The sequence below is a fragment of the Drosophila takahashii genome, chromosome 2R, assembly GCF_030179915.1.
Source record: "Drosophila takahashii strain IR98-3 E-12201 chromosome 2R, DtakHiC1v2, whole genome shotgun sequence".
NCBI classification, from domain to species: domain Eukaryota; kingdom Metazoa; phylum Arthropoda; class Insecta; order Diptera; family Drosophilidae; genus Drosophila; species Drosophila takahashii.
The window spans coordinates 33,376,684-33,392,820 of record NC_091679.1 but is presented as its reverse complement, the minus strand read 5'-3'; the positions used below and the strand labels follow the sequence as shown (position 1 = coordinate 33,392,820).

Sequence of the window (16,137 nt, the reverse complement as noted above, 5' to 3'; positions counted from 1 at the left end):
TCCCAAAATGTTTACCCAGATATCTGAGACACTCGGTGCGAGTGCTGGCAAATTATTTTCACAAAGTTGAACTCTAAGCTGAGTTTGAGAGTTGGCAGTTGGGCGAACTAATGTGTAGTAGGCCGGCGTTCGCAAAGATCTCAAGTTGCAGTTGCGAAATCATTTCGAAAGTTTTCTTAAGCCAACTTTTCAAGCGTTAAAGCCGCAATAAGTCTCCGGACCCGCACTCTCTGTGCATTTGAGGAAGAAAGCCCTATATCCTCGCATCCACGAGTTTAGTGTTCGTCCAACTGAGATTGTATGAATATTGTGAAAGCAGAAAAAATGTTGCGAGGTAAGGAAAGTACAGTGAAATCTTAAACATAAAACGGCCAACCAACTCTAAAATAAACCTACACTATTCTTTATTATAATGTAGATTATGATATTTCAATGAAATAATATTCATAGAATAAAGCTGGTAATTTTTTAAAACGAACAGAAACATTGAGAAAGACAAACTTAAGAGTTCTTAATTTAAGAAATATTTGTTACTCCATGGAAAAGAAATTAAAATATAAAACTACTTTCGTGACGGTTTATCAAGATGAACCGATCTTGAAATAGAGATAAAATTGGTCTCGATCTGGTTTTTCGAGATGAAAAAAGGAAACGGATTTTTATCCTAAAAAGTTCTGAGAAATTGAACTAATTTTTTGGATACATCTAGTTTTTAGGAGGCTTTACTGTAGAAGAAGCTTGGCTCACACGCCTTAGCCCTTGCCACAGCAGCCGCAGCACTTTTAATTTTCGCAATATTTTTTTGCTCGTTTTCCCATAAAGTGCTACAAAGTTGCTGCTGACGTTGACGCCACAGCAAATGCGTGTAACTTTTTAATCAAATTATGTGCAAATTTTCTTTGGCAGTAATTTTTAGTAAAATTTTGCACAAAATTACTGGCGAGACAGTAACACGAACAGCCGCAGCTGTAGCTGCTGCTTCAGCTTTTGCTGCAAGTTTGCGAGTCTTTTTAATGCTCGTCTCTGGCTGTATTTCATTTTGCATGCGGCCAGTCAGCTTATGCCATATGCCCCATGCCCCGGTAGCACACTCCCATCCCCCCATCGGAAAAGTCCCCCGATCTGCCAGGAAGCCCGCATTATTTTTAATTGAATTTTAAAGTTTTTCGCCATGCCAAAGACGAAATATTTTTGTTTTTCCGCCAAAGTTTCTTCTCGTTCGGGGGGCTCTGGCAATTTAATTAGAAAATCATTTTGACTGCCGCTGTCTTTGCCACTTTGCCAGAAATTTATAAAGTAAATTTTGCCAAGCACAAATCACATTGGGCTGGCTGCAGATTTAGTTTGGGTGTTGCCACATTAGTAGCCGAGTTTATTTCATTTCGTGGCGCCCAACGGGGGGCATCCGGTGGTTGCAAGTGCGGATGCGGATGCGAATGGGTTTGCATTCGGTAGCACGTATTGTCTGTCCGTTCGGGTCGTTTTTTGTAATTTGCAGCAGACACATTAATCAAAAAACTGCTACTCGCCACGAGGTCCTGTTCCTAGTCAGTCACACATGCCAAATGGCATTGGTCAACTGCCGCTGGCCAGGCTTTGTCCCCCCATCCATTGGGATGGCTCCTCCTAGGGTTATTAAGTGGTGGAGGTAATTGAAATGTCAGCGGAAGTGTTGCTGGCCGCACACACAGCCTGCGGTTCCAGGGGATTCAGATGAGATGGACCCGGCCGCCGACGGGAGACAGTCTCTGAAAAAGTCATTCCACATGCCGCAGTGTTTCCATGGAGCCACCGGATACAGGAGACCGTAACGAGCATTAACGCGGCCTGTAGTGGTTAATTATGTTGGAATTGGGACCTCTGCGGTTGGAAAATTGCAAGGAGACCCATCGCAGCCTAAGAACTGATAATGTAGGAATTTTTGTGAACAGGGTGAATTTGTTCGATTTTGAAAGGGATAATTGTAGCATTTTAGCAGAGAATAGAAAGTTCTTTGGATATTAAAGTTAGTTAGATTTAAAGCTTAATAACTTCGACCTATTCCAGTTCATAAATAATTAAACCCACTTTTGATTTTTATAAATGTATTTATTAATAAAATTTTTTTTTGAGGAACTTTAAATTGGGTCTGCCTCGCATCACTTCACCAATTTACAACTGGCAACCTTTTCCATTCAATTTCAATTTGATAATTTCCGTAGAAGTTGGCTTCCTTGACTAACGATGTACGAATTATCAAATCTCACATATACACTGCGCCCCATTTCCCCATTTCTATATACGTACAGATGAAGGTGTGGGCGTTGCGGAACTTTTTTGGAAGGACAGGCGACAGGTTTTTGCGCCGTTTTCAGCTTACCTTCGAATTTCCTCGAACTTTTTTCGCTGCCAGAACTTTTTCATTACATTTTGACTTGTACAATTCCCTCTACTATCTGCTGTTGTTTTTCCCGAATCTTTCTTTTTCGGGCTGCAATTGCTGGACCTGCTTCTGTGTTGTTTATGAGCTAATTACATAAGCTCGTTATTAGGCGAATTACTTGTTTCTTCATTTGCAGCAGCAACAGCAGCCGCTACAGCAACAGCAAATAAGAAAACTTTTTTAATTATAACCTCATTTAGATTTGACGTTGCCGTCGCTTTCGCTTCCTTTCGGCCAAGTTGGTTTCACTGGGTGGCAGTAGACTGTTCTACTTTCACATCGTCCCTGCAATCTAATCAGCGAGCATATTTAATTCGATCTGATTTGGCCTTGTTCGGTAACCGAAGTCGGTGCAGTGAGGCCTGGCTAACGTGGATGCACCTTAATCGCTTCCTTTTTCGGGATCAGTGGAATACCTTACTTCCCTGCTCAGCGGAAATCGTTGTCAATGCATCCGCACATCTGGCTCCCTCCACTCAGCAGAATTTATATATTTTTTATTCCAGTGAAGCGTAAAAATACGTTTTACCTCTCCACTCTGCCCAGAAATAAATATGCTGAATTTTGTTTATGCTGCATTTGCATACATCTTTGTGAGTTCGATTCTCGGGCGGGGAGTCTCAGACGGAAGGCAAATAAGGAGGCAAAATGCTTCTTTAGTTGTTGACTGCAATTTCCTTGGCATGATTTCCACATGATTTTTTTTTCTTCATTTTTCTCCCCCACTCCTTTCTTTTAGCTATTTGTGCATCTGTCTGTGTGTGTCTTTCTGAGTGTGTGTGTTGGGAAAATATTTGATTTACGTCAAATTGACACGCATGAGTTAATCAAAAAATGATTTGTTATTGCTCGCAAATGCATCCGTAATTTCCAGATATTCCGAGAACCAAAAGTATGTTGCATTAGTGTGTTTTTCAAGTGGTTTATTCTAGGGGGTCCTTTTTAAGTCTTTATAAATATATAATAAATACATAGCTTGAGGGTTTCTTTTTTAAATAAAACAAATATTTTACTAACAAAGAAAACCATTATCTGTTTTTCCAAAAATAGCACTCGTTTCCGAAACATGAGAAGAAAACATAGAGTCCATGTCCATTGAAAGTACTCAAGTCTCCAGAGCTTTTAGGAAGTTTCCACTCGTCCTCCGATTAAGATGGAGAGAGCCTTCTCTTCTCAGATGTTAGTCATTTGAACATCTTGCCAGGCAGAGAAGAACGCCACCTTGAGGCGTCTTCTCGGTTAAACAAGATAAATGGGAAATGTGAAAATGAAACATCACCTTGCCAGTCCTTCGCCCGATGCCTTAAAGACCGCAGGATGGGGCCAAGATATATTCAGTATTTATATTTCATCCTCTTACACAGCTACCCAAGTAGAAGATAACATTTTAATAGGGCAGCGCCACCTATCGGCCAGTAGGTGGATAGGTGGGTAGGTGAGGTCCTTGGGGCGCACACCCTCCGCCACGCCCCCTCCCAGGATGTCTGTCCATTAGGTTAATGTGCACTTCAAACGAAATTAAGATGAATTGATTAAAATTACAAGAGTGCAGAGTGTTTGCTTTGGCTTCGGTTTGAGTTGAGTCGACCCAAGTCGACTCGAGATGAGTTGAGTCGAGTTTGTGGCAAAGTTCAGGGAGCAAGATTAAGTGCTTTCATTTGCCTTCGCTTGAAAAATGATGCAGCCCTGAAGTCCTGCAGCCGAGGAGGAAATGTGGAGACGGGAAACGGCAAACCGATGGCAAATAATGAAAGTTTCGGTCGGCAAGTGCAGGTTGCAAAATAATGAATGGGGCCTGCATTTATTAATGTTTTCGGAAAGCGTTCCCAAATTAATTGCCATTTAATTTGTTATGCTAACTACACTCACACACCGAGAGACTAATTGGTTTAGCTGGCAACATTTTGCGTAGCTTTAATTAAATTGTAAATTTTCCGTTTAGCCGGCAGGAAGTCGAGTCGAGAGAGCAGCGAAAATTGCAATTAAGATAATTATCTGGCAAAAGCAAAAGTGTAAATCCTTTGCGCTCCAAGGATTATGCAACTGCACTCTGCGCAGCGCTGCTCCTGCTTCTACTGCCGCTGCTGCTGTGCGCCGCACTTAATTTGCATAAATTTCAAATGAATCCAATGGCCAAAAAAGCGCAGCTAAACAATTGCCACTGATGAAGCAGCAACAGAGCGGGAAAACGACACTGCGATAAAGGGTGTGCTAGAATGTAGGTCTCGAGAATTCTTCTTAACAGGTCTTCTTAACAGGTCAAGACTATTATTAGCAAAGCTAAATATATAACAATATTTTAACCATTTAGGCCCGATTACTCATTGTCCGGTTAAAGTTGTTCTTTTTATCTGGCAGACAAAGTTAGCTTAATGGTTCGTTTTCTCAATGTGATGTTAATTTTACGATGGAGTCTATTGTTGCATTATTCTGTGGGAAATTCGATCTGAATATAGCCTCTAGTTGACAGTTTTCAATCAGACAAACACTAAAATTATATTAATAAACTGAATGTTAAAAAAAATTAACAAACAAAAGTAAACATGATATTGAAAAATCGATACTTATTTATGTTAATTTCTCCCAGTGCCGAGGCAACTGGAAACTGCAGCTTGGGGCGCTTACTTTGTCTGTGCCACATGCCCACCCATTCCCCGTTCCCCTTTTCGCTTTCAGGTGCCACAATCACCAGGAAAGATGTCGCAGGATAATCGAAGAACAGGGAGCGGGTCCAAAAACACAGAGCCAACGGGCGACAGAGAAAAGGAGCCGAGAATTTTGTGTTATTCTTACGGATTTTCTACTTTGTTGGCAATGTAAGCAAAGCAACCGCTCCGCTCCCCTCGACACTCAGCACTCCGGCTTTGCGCTTTCATTTGCTCTGTGCAAAGTTGACGCTTTTGTTTGATTCGTGTCACACAGCTGACCAACGCCCTTCCCCATTTCCTCATTTCCCACCCACTTCCGCCCCTCGGCCCCTCCAAGGTTTCCTCTATCGTTCCACTCTGTTGGAGTTACTTTGCTTCGAATTATGCAAAACACAGAACGGGCCAGGGAAAGAAACACAAAACAAATAGAAGGACGGAATTGTCAAATGAGATTCAATGTTCTGCTCAAGTGGCTCTCGTCTCCGGTTCGCCTTTATGGTGGAGTGGAGTGAATTTTAATAATAAATTTTCGTGTGACCACTGAGGAAAGTTGCAGCAGCAGAAGCAGAAGCAGCAGCAGCTCACATGCAATTTTCCAGAATTTACTGCTGCGTGAAACTTTGGCAATTCGGTGCCGAATGCCGAATGTTGAATGGCGAATGGCGAATGCCCAACAAAGTGGCGGAGCAAGTCTTGGCCAACTGGGATCGCCTTGCGTGTCCAGGCACAAACTGAAGGCAAATGAAGCTACAATTACGTCTACAAATACACATAAAAGGGGAAGTAATTTGCAATTAAATTACGACGAAATGGGCAATAGAAAAGGAATTAATTGTCCACGAAATGCAATTATGCTTTCTCCCTATTTTTCCGCTCCTTATTCGCTGCAAACTGAATGAGCGAATAAATGAACGAATGAATGGCATCGCAAAGTGGGACAGCCGAGCGATTCAACTTTGGTTGCAGCTTAATGGAATTGCATATTAAGAACTTGTCAAAATGATAACTTTTCCGTCGGTACCATCAAACTGAAACGAGCAACATGGCAGTTCGCACTCGCTAAGTGAGTGGGTTTTTTGCCGAAAACTTTAATATTGAATGGCCCAAATGGAGGAGCTTGGTTGCCATTCGGTTCACCCTAATAAATTACGAATGTTCCTTTTATTGAACTTAATTTCCTTTTTTGACCAACGAAAGCAAAGTAAAAGCCGCTGCAAAGGAGATATATGGCCGCAGTCAAAGATTACTTTTAGTGTAGAACACTGGAAAAAACTTGGGGACAACATTTGGAAATTTTAGAAATTTTATTTTTGTAGATTAGTGGTATTTAAAGCTCTAATGTAAAGTCTATATTAAATAAAATACGCTGCTTTCTATTAGAGTAAAATATTAAAAATAAGAATTTGCTTAAGATTAATAAATATTAACAAATAATTAAGAAAAATACATTTCACTTTTACCATTTATATTAAAAGGTCCATTTTATTTTGTTCATTTTTTTTAAACGAACCATTTATAAATATTAAATATTATAATTATAAATAATTAATTCTTTTTGACATTGTTCAAGTTTCAGAATATTCTTTTTTAATTATTTCTGATAATCTGATTTTTTGAGGTATTTATACATTATTCCTATTAAAAAATATATTTTTTGCCAAGTGGACACACACTCAGTGATTTTTGCTGCACTCGGAGCTGCAGCCCAAGGTTGAGTGCCTCAAGCAAGCCGCAAGCAGCCAAATGCGATGCCTTTCAAAGCCGGCTAACGATCGGCAAACAGATGGAGGGGGCGGCAGGAGGGGTGGAGTCCTGCTGCTGGATGTAGCAATGGAGATGGTCAACATTTTCGGGTTCCATGTGCTTTAGCTTTGGCTTTGAGCGTGGCACGCAGCAAATGCGTTTGCATTACGGTCAGATGTTTGCGGCGAGCCCCAGTCCGCAAACTTACAGGCACACCCAAACAAACACAGCAGCCCCGAGAGTTGTTTGCGCCTTTATGGCAGCCGAAGTTTGACCACATTTTACTAACAAAAATATTACAACAATGCCAGCCTTGAAGTCTGCCTGTGGTTTGAGGACCACAGCCCACAGCCTCCCACGCCCACAAAAAGGATGCAATTAATTTTGCAAAAGGACAACTTCATCTGACAGCAATAATGTATTGCAAATACCAGAGGCGGACAATGGCCAAAGAAATGCATAAATTGCCGGCTGAAGGCAATGAAATAAGTGCGGAAATTGGTAAGGGATTAAATGGCCTAAACAGTTGCCGCGGCATTAGGCTGATCGGCCGGGCCAAAACCCTTCTCCCTCCCAAACCCAAACCCATACCCATACCTACAAGCCACTGGGTTCGATGTCGTCCGGCAAACTTTTCACTTTGCATGAACATAAAATACATAGCAAATAAAACAACAACACCAACCACGTTGCTGCAACAACAAGGGCAGCAACAAAAAATGGGAAAACTTTTTAATTTATATTTAAACTTTTTCAAAGTGTTGAGAAAGGGGCGTTATCTACGGCTGGTGCGACTGGCTGCCTCGAATGCCAAATAGTTATAAAACACCGAATGTGCCTCGCCATGCAGAAGTGTGTAAAACGAGGCTAACAAGCTCTGCACCCCGTTTAAAGCTCAGCGGTTGGTAGTTGAGGTCAGTCGGGGATTACCCTACATAAGTTAGGCAAGGACTCCCCGGAGTGATGAGTGGCCAACATTCTTTTACGGTAATCATTTATTGATAGTTGAATATGTTAATAAAGCTTTGGGTTTACAGTGAGATGCTACCTTTAGCAAGCCGAAGTTTGAGTTCCCTTATATAATGCTTATTAAAAAGTGGTTAAAATATTACAAATTCAAAATAATAAACGTGAAAGTCATTGGCATTGTTTATTCATACCACTATCGATGGGTTGGGCTCTTGGCCATTTTTTGATGGTATCGCGATATATCGCAGATCATATCCAAAGTTCGGAAGTGGTTTTGATGTCATACCAAAAGCATCACAACAAAATACCTCCTATATGGATTGTATCCTATAATTAAAATTTTCATTTAGATTAATCTTAAAATAAAAATGAAATAATAAATATACATGAAACTCACACTTTTACAAAATGATGGTATTGATTGCTAATTAATAGGAGTACAAATTACACGTTTGTTAATCATACACTCGGAAACAACGTGTTATTATCCAATCTCAATCTGTCACGAGACGAAAAAAAATCTACCATAAAAGCCAACTCGTGTTGAAAACGGACGCTGTTTCGAGGACTAACCGCAACATGAAGCGCTGTCTGTTTTGGAAATGGGAGCTACTAATTATAATTTTCGATGTGATCAACTCATCAATGCAAATTAAATACGAATTTGAATTCGAGGACGAATCAATTTACAGTGACTGCAGCGACGTTCCACCTGAAGCCCGCAATATAAACGGGTTGTTTGATATGACCAATCTGAAAAGGATCATGAACCAAGAAGGAATTGCACTGTCGGGAAACATGACATCGGTTTTTAATGCCCAGCCATCGGATCGCATTGAGGTTTTTGCTACAGGCATGTTCCAAACCCAAGGCATTAATTATAGTTTTTGTGTTTTAGGTAACTGCGAACTTGCTTTACTTTGATCGAGGTATCTGGCTGCCGACCACGCTCAATATGATAGTAAAGGACTTTTGTAAGGTGATGTACGATAAAAAGCAGCTGTGGTACGAAGCGTGGTCTTCCCACATAAGGAATAAAGAAGCCATTGAGGATCATTGTATTAAAGTCTACGGTGTAGGAAACGTATTTGCATAACATTATTATTTTTCTATAATTTTCTTTTGCCTTTCAGACCTTATTTTTAATGGAAACATACACGGTGGATCTATTCTTTGGTAGTGGCATGCCATTATTTTCTGGTCGTCACACCCTTCGGATTCGGATATTTGCCTATGACCAATCGGGCAAGAAACGTCCACATGACGTCTGCTACGAAATTAAAGGGAAATTTTATAAGATCTAAACATAATGCCGAACTTCATTTACCCCTTGCTTCTAAAATTGTATAAAGTAAAGTCGCTGATTTTAATAAATTTTAATTCATAATAATGAAACCTTACTTATACTAAAAACAAGAGAGAACGCAACAGTCGCTAGTCGCTAAGAACCTCGACTATCAAATACTCGTTCCTCAGTTAAATACGTTTTTTTCTTTATTGAAGTTAAAGAAGTGTGAGTGGTTTTGAGATATGCAAGCAGCAAGCAAACAGTTTTTGAAAGTGCCGCCATATAGCCGAAAATTAATTATTTATATAATACAAACAAACTTCCGTAGAATCGCCAAGAATCTGCATGGTTTATTCGAACCATTTATCTTTTATAGTTTTCGCGATCGGCGAATTTAATTTGATATGTGTTACAATCTTAGAAGTACGTATTTCAGAATTAAAAAGTCTAGTACTGCTCATATGTGCCAAAAATGTATATAAAACATGCAAGTAACAACGTCTGCTCTGAAATTATTAAAGTAATAGGTCCTAAATCACAAACACGTTCCAGTAATGCTCAATTACATCGTGAACTTCTTTAGGCGTATAATTAACAGATTCTAATCGACGCCAAATCAATGTTTACATAACTAGAACAGAAGTATAATTTGAAGTTTGCCACCACCGGAAGTGTCTAATTAATAATAATAATTAAACTAACATTTGATATGATTTGGAATGATATATAAGTAGCCTTTGAAGTGGCGGCATTTCCCATTTCAATTAATTCCCTTACCAAACCTAAGATGAATCGAGCTCTGCTTAAAATTTGGCAACTGCTGATCCTTTTGCAACGTATCCACAGCTCCATGGAAGCCAAATTCGATTTTCTTTTTGAGGATGAGCGTATTTTTAGTGATTGCAGGGAAAAACCACCGGGAACCCTCGATATTAGCAGTTTATATGATTTCACTAATACTGGCTTCGATATGAGTGAAGATGGTGTGACTATTTCGGGATACACAACGGTTATTTGGGATATCCAGCCAACTGACCGAGTTGAGGTGAATACAAAATAATTTCCCTTAAGGTACTCAGATATTAAAAACTACGATTTTAGGTTGCTGTTAGTGTGCAGTACTACGATCGTGGTAGCTGGCAACCGACCATACTTAATATGGTGATCAAAGACTTCTGCAAGGTGATGTTCGACGAGAAGCAGATGTGGTACGACTGCTATAGTAAACACATACTAAATGCTGCAGAAGTGAACAGGACTTGTTACAACGTAAGAGGAGTAAGTAAAGTCGTTAAAAATTTGGCATTGCTTACCACTTAATTTTACGTTACAGTCTCAAATAAAATTCGAAAGATATACCGTACATGCGGTAATCTCAAGCGGAGTGTCAATAAAAAATGGTCGCCATTCAATGCGTTTTATCCACTCAGCGTACGATCAAAATGGAGTAGTGCGCCCAAACAAAATATGCTTTGAGATCAAGGGAGAGTTTAAAAAATCAAGTCAATAAAATCTGATCAAATAAAGCTTCCTTTCATAACAAAGTTGTTTGAAAAATCTTGTTTTACTTATTTAAATTTACGTTTTGAGGACGTAAATGCATTTCTAATACATGTATAACATACAATCACGACAAGTTCCTACGATAAGTTCCTACTTTTGTAGCTTTTTGTATTTTTTGTATATTTAACCTTATGGCTACACAAAAAAAAAAAAATTATGTAAAATAAACTATTTAATAGTGAAAACTGTCCCAACCCATAAAAAATAGAAAATGCCCCAAAAAATAGTAGATTACCTATAAAGTAGTAGATTACCTATAAAATAGTATTTAACCCGAAAAAAATAGTTGTTTTTTTTAATTTATGTTTTTAACTTTTTTTGTTTTTAGTTCAATTTGTTGTATAGACACTTACATTTCACAGATACTTAAACTTACAAATCAGGTTTTTTGCCTTCGCTGGAATTCGAACCGGGGCCGCAACCATCGGAGTCGAGCACTCTAACCACTAGGCCACAGAAGAATGATTTTCGTATAGGAAAATCTATAGAAAAAAAAAAGAAAAACATCATCTGCAGAAGCGGTATTTGAACTCACGACCCAGAGATTATGAGTCGGATACTCTAACCACCCTAAGTACAGAAAAATAGTTGACATACAATTTATAATCGTATTTTTAAAACAACAAAATATATATGTTATGTTACTATTTAATGCCCCAAAAAATAAAACAACAAAATACATGCAAACAAATAAAATAGTTTTGCTATGATATTAATTGAGACGTTACTATTAACTTGCCAAATGAATAAAACAACAAAATACATGCATATTTCGTAAATAGGTTTTCTACTATTTTAATTGTTAAATACTATTCAATAACCCAAAAAATAAAACAACAAAATACATGAAAAATTCAGAAAATAGTGAAATACTATTTTTCTATGTTAATTTTACTTAGTTTTTTTTTTGTGTGTAGTTGGTAGGTTGGTTTTTTAAAAGTTTAATTAAATTTTTAAATACTGACTGTATAGTCCACCCACAAAAACATTTAATGGCATTCAAACGTTATTTTTTCATGAGTTATCAGCCATATTTCAAATTACTTAATATATAATTATAATTATCTAAGCGAACTGTAATAGATAATTATACATTTATTGCTCATAAATTAGACTACCGGAAATTAGTTCAGATATTCCCAATTAAATATAACAATTAAGCTAACACTGGTAAATCTATAAAAAAAGCCTTTAAAAAGGGGCTGCACTTTGCAGTAATAACCAAACCTAAGATGAATCGAGGTCTATTTAAAACTTGGCAACTCCTGATCCTTTCGGCACATATACAAAACTCCTTGGAAATTAAATACAAATTTATTTTGGAGGATGAGCGCATTTTAAGTAAATGCAAGGACAAACCACCGGAAACACTCGATGCTAATGGTTTATTTAACTTTACGGATGCTGCCTTCGACATGAGTGAAACTGGAGTGACATTTTCGGGAAACATTACGGTTATGTGGGATATCCAGCCAACTGACCGAGTTGAGGTGACTACAAAAGAATTTCCCCTAAGGTACTTAGGAATTGAAAACAACTATTTTAGGTTACTGTAAACGTTTTGTACTACGATCGAGGTAGTTGGCAAGCAACCACGCTTAACATGATTGTTAAAGACTTTTGCAAAGTCATGTTTGACAAAAATCAGTTGTGGTACGAAAGTTTCACTAAGCATATAACAAACAGTGCAGATGTGAAGGAAACCTGCTTCAGAGTGAAAGGGGTAAGAAACCTTATTATAGATTTCCCAATATTTTCCAGAACAATTTTTTATTTTCAGTCACAAATTATATTTGAAACCTATACAGTGGATTTTGTATTTAGTTGTGGATTTCCTTTAAAGAACGGTCGCTATGCGATTATTTTTATGTATAAAGCATACGATGAAAATGAGGTGAAACGTCCAATCGAAGGCTGTTATGAAATCAAAGGGGAGTTTATTAAAATTAATAACTGAATTATAAATATATATGGCTGTAACAAACAAAATAAACCACCGCCCTCGATATTAATAGTTTGAGGTGCTGACTGGTGTAGTAAACCACAAAAAAAGTTTGACATTACTTCAAACTTATTTTCCCGGCACAGTCTTAAAATCGAAACAAATACCGTACATCCGGAATTTTCGATCGGAATGTCATAAAAAGGTGGTTGCTATTCAATGCTATTATCCACTCAGCGCACGATCAAAATGGAGTAGTGCGCAAAAACAAACATTTAGTTTGAGGTCAAGGGAGAGTTTAAACAGGAAAGGAAGTTAGCTTCGGCAAGCCAAGGTTTATATACCCTTGCAGTTAAAATATATACTTATATTTTAATTAAAACGCCTACTTACCACAAAGATACAATGTCTTTTCTATTATTATACCCTTGCAGAGGGTATTATGATTTCAGTCAGAAGTTTGCAACGCAGTGAAGGAGACGTTTCCGACCCCATAAAGTATATATATTCTTGATCAGCATCACAAGACGAGTCAATCTAGCCATGTCCGTCTGTCCGTCTGTCCGTCCGTCTGTCCGTTTGTCTGTTTCTACGCAAACTAGTCTCTCAGTTTTTGAGCTATCGGGACGAAACTTTCGCAAAAGTCTTCTTTCTATTGCAGGTAGTATATATGTCGGAGCCGACCGGATCGGACAACTATATCTTATAGCTCCCATAGGAACAATCGGAAAAAAAAACTTTAAAAAATTCTAGCTTTGGTGTTTTTTGAAATATTACCTTCTTCTTTTGGGGATGTTATTTTTTAAATATTTCTGAATTTCGAATTAATTATTTAAAAAATCGGACTACTATATCATATAGCTGCCATAGGAACGATCGGAAAATTAATGGAAAAGTAATAGGAAATAAATTCTAGCTTCTTTGGTTTTTATTGTATTGTCTTCTACTCTAGGATATGACTCTTTTTAAATATTTCCGAATTTCAATTTTAATTTAATCAAAATCGGACGACTATATCATATAGCTGCCATAGGAACGATCGGAAAATTAATGGAAAAGTAATAGGAAATAAATTCTAGCTTCTTTGGTTTTTATTGTATTATCTTCTACTCTAGGATATGACTCTTTTTAAATATTTCCGAATTTCAATTTTAATTTGATCAAAATCGGACGACTATATCATATAGCTGCCATAGGAACGATCGGAAAATTAATGAGAAATATTAGAAAATTGAACATTTTGGCGATTTGTTAATTAATAGGAATGATCTGCAAGGGTATATAAGCTTCGGCTGGCTGAAGCTAGCTTCCTTTCTTGTTTTTTGGATTATTCCTATGGGAGATTTAAGATATAGTGGTCCGATCCGGATGGTACCGACTCAGTTTCAGCCCGATAGCTTTAAAACTGAGAGACTGGTTTGGGTAAAAACGGACAAGTCCGTCTGTCCAAAAAATCTGAACAAAAAATTAATAGGAAATAATTATAGATACGTTGATTATAATTGTATTCTGATCCACTCTGGGATATACATTTTTTAATATCTCAGAATCTCAAACTAAATTTTTACGAAAATCGGACAACTATACAATATAGGTGGCATGTAAAAATATTTCGAAAACGGCTATAATGTTGGTATATGTAAGGGTATATAAACTACGGCTGGCCGAAGCTATCTATCTACCTTTTTTTTCATGAATTGTCAGTCTCTTTTAAATTACTTTAATTATAAGTCATAAATCACAAATATGTTCATAAAAGTGCACAATTAAAGCAAACTTTTTTGGATAATTATACATGTATTTCTCATAGATTAGACTACCGGAAGCTTGTTCGGTTGTTCCGAATTAATTATAACAATTAAACTAGCATAGGTAAATCTATATAAATAAAGTCTTCGAAGTGGCTGAACCTTGCAGTGCAAACCAAATCTAAGATGAATAGAGGACTATTTAAAATTTGGCAGTTCCTGATCCTTTTGGAACGTATTCAAAACTCGATAGAAATTAAATACCAGTTTATTTTGGAGGATGAGCGTATTTTTACTAAATGCATGGAAAAGCTACCGGAAACTCTAGATGTTAATGGTTTATTAAATTTTACGAGTATTGCCTTCGACATGAGTGAAACTGGAGTGACACTTTCGGGAAACGCAACGGTTATTTGGGATATCCAGCCAACTGACAGAGTTCAGGTGAATACAAAACAGTTTTACCTCATGTACTCACAAATTAAGAACTACATTTTCAGCTTGCTGCAAACGTACTGTACTACGAACGCGGGAGCTGGCAACCAACCACGCTTAACTTGCTGGTTAAAGACTTTTGCAAAGTCATGTTTGACAAAAATCAGTTGTGGTACGAAAGTTTCTCTAAGAATATAAAAAACAGCGCAGAGGTGAAAGAAAAATGTTTCAGAGTAAAAGGGGTAAGAAACTTTATAATAGCTTTACTCTCATTTTTCAAAACACATTTTTCACAGACACGAATCATATTCGAAACCTATACGGTAAATTTTGTATTCGGTAGTGGATTTCCTTTGAAGAACGGTCGCTATACTCTTCGATACAAGTTCACAGCACACGATGTACATGAAGTGAAGCGTCCAAACGAATGCTGTTTTGAAATCAAAGGGGAGTTTAATAAAATTAGTTACTTAATCAAATAGCATACAACACTTTTGTGTGAGCACCTACAAAAATGTTTTAATTAAATAATAATTTTTAAACATTCGCAGATACAAAAAATAAAAAATAATTAAAAGCGTGAGTCCCATAAATTAAAATTAAAAATAATACCATGCTTATTTCAGAACATTTTCATGTTAAATGGAAGAGGCAACAAAAGTGTTTGTTTCTGCACTTCGCTTGCTCCACTTCGTTGGAATTCCCGTAAATGGTTCGCATTCATTTATCAATATTTATAGCATTTAATGTGCAATTTGCATTCCTTAATGAAATTACACAGAAATTATATATAAATCAGCATAATTTGAGCAACGTGCATCGTGGCACGCTCAACTGGCTGCCAGGCGGCGGGTATCGATATCTCGGCGGCCATGTAATTTCCGCTTAATTTGCTGCCATTACCACAAAAATGCATTAAATGTGTGTGCAAAAGGGCGCGGCGTTAGCCTTTAAATGCGCTGCAATTATTTGCATTGCAATTTTAATTGAGTGTTAAAATATTTGCGGCCACCTGGTGCACCCGCCGATGAAATATGGTATCGCCTCTGGGCCACAACGCATCTAAGCCGTGATTTGTGGCGGAAATCTCCAAGGAGCTGCAAAATTGCGGGACACCAAGCTTGCACCATCGCACAATGATCAGTCGTCATTTGCTCCCATGGTGATGCAACTCCCCTCGATATCCTCTGTGAATGCAACCCCACCAACTTAGCTTGTAAATCAGAGGTTGCATGGTTGCATGGGATGCATTAATAAATTGAGTTGAATCCTTGTGCAGCTTGCAACTGCAACAGATTTGGTTTAAACACACACAGCAAAAAATTATTAAATTCGCAATCGACTTCATTTCTTAGCCATTATTTTTATTGGGTTGTTAA

At 37.7% G+C, this 16,137-nt stretch overlaps 2 protein-coding genes across 2 annotated transcripts; both read left to right on the top strand.

The window, feature by feature from the left end:
* Positions 1-8,360: 8,360 nt before the first annotated feature.
* CheB53a (Chemosensory protein B 53a) lies at positions 8,361-9,101 on the top strand. The gene is made up of 3 exons (XM_017143965.3): positions 8,361-8,622; positions 8,681-8,857; positions 8,916-9,101. Exons 1-3 carry the CDS (start codon positions 8,362-8,364, stop codon positions 9,084-9,086), a joined length of 609 nt encoding a protein of 202 aa, XP_016999454.3. The 5' UTR covers position 8,361; the 3' UTR covers positions 9,087-9,101.
* Positions 9,102-9,857: 756 nt separating this feature from the next.
* CheB53b (Chemosensory protein B 53b) lies at positions 9,858-10,580 on the top strand. Its single transcript, XM_070212106.1, has 3 exons — positions 9,858-10,115; positions 10,172-10,348; positions 10,404-10,580. The coding sequence occupies exons 1-3, from the start codon at positions 9,858-9,860 to the stop codon at positions 10,578-10,580; spliced, it is 612 nt and encodes a 203-aa protein (XP_070068207.1).
* The last annotated feature ends 5,557 nt before the right edge of the window (positions 10,581-16,137 follow it).

Bases quoted from the DNA above. Each gene is read 5' to 3' on its own strand.
- CheB53b (XM_070212106.1), top strand. From the start codon at position 9,858: ATGAATCGAGCTCTGCTTAAAATTTGGCAACTGCTGATCCTTTTGCAA. The intron at 10,116-10,171 runs GTGAATACAAAA...CTACGATTTTAG, and splicing joins AGCCAACTGACCGAGTTGAG to GTTGCTGTTAGTGTGCAGTA. The intron at 10,349-10,403 runs GTAAGTAAAGTC...TTTACGTTACAG, and splicing joins CTTGTTACAACGTAAGAGGA to TCTCAAATAAAATTCGAAAG.
- CheB53a (XM_017143965.3), top strand. From the start codon at position 8,362: ATGAAGCGCTGTCTGTTTTGGAAATGGGAGCTACTAATTATAATTTTC. The intron at 8,623-8,680 runs GTTTTTGCTACA...TTTGTGTTTTAG, and splicing joins AGCCATCGGATCGCATTGAG to GTAACTGCGAACTTGCTTTA. The intron at 8,858-8,915 runs GTAGGAAACGTA...TTTGCCTTTCAG, and splicing joins ATTGTATTAAAGTCTACGGT to ACCTTATTTTTAATGGAAAC.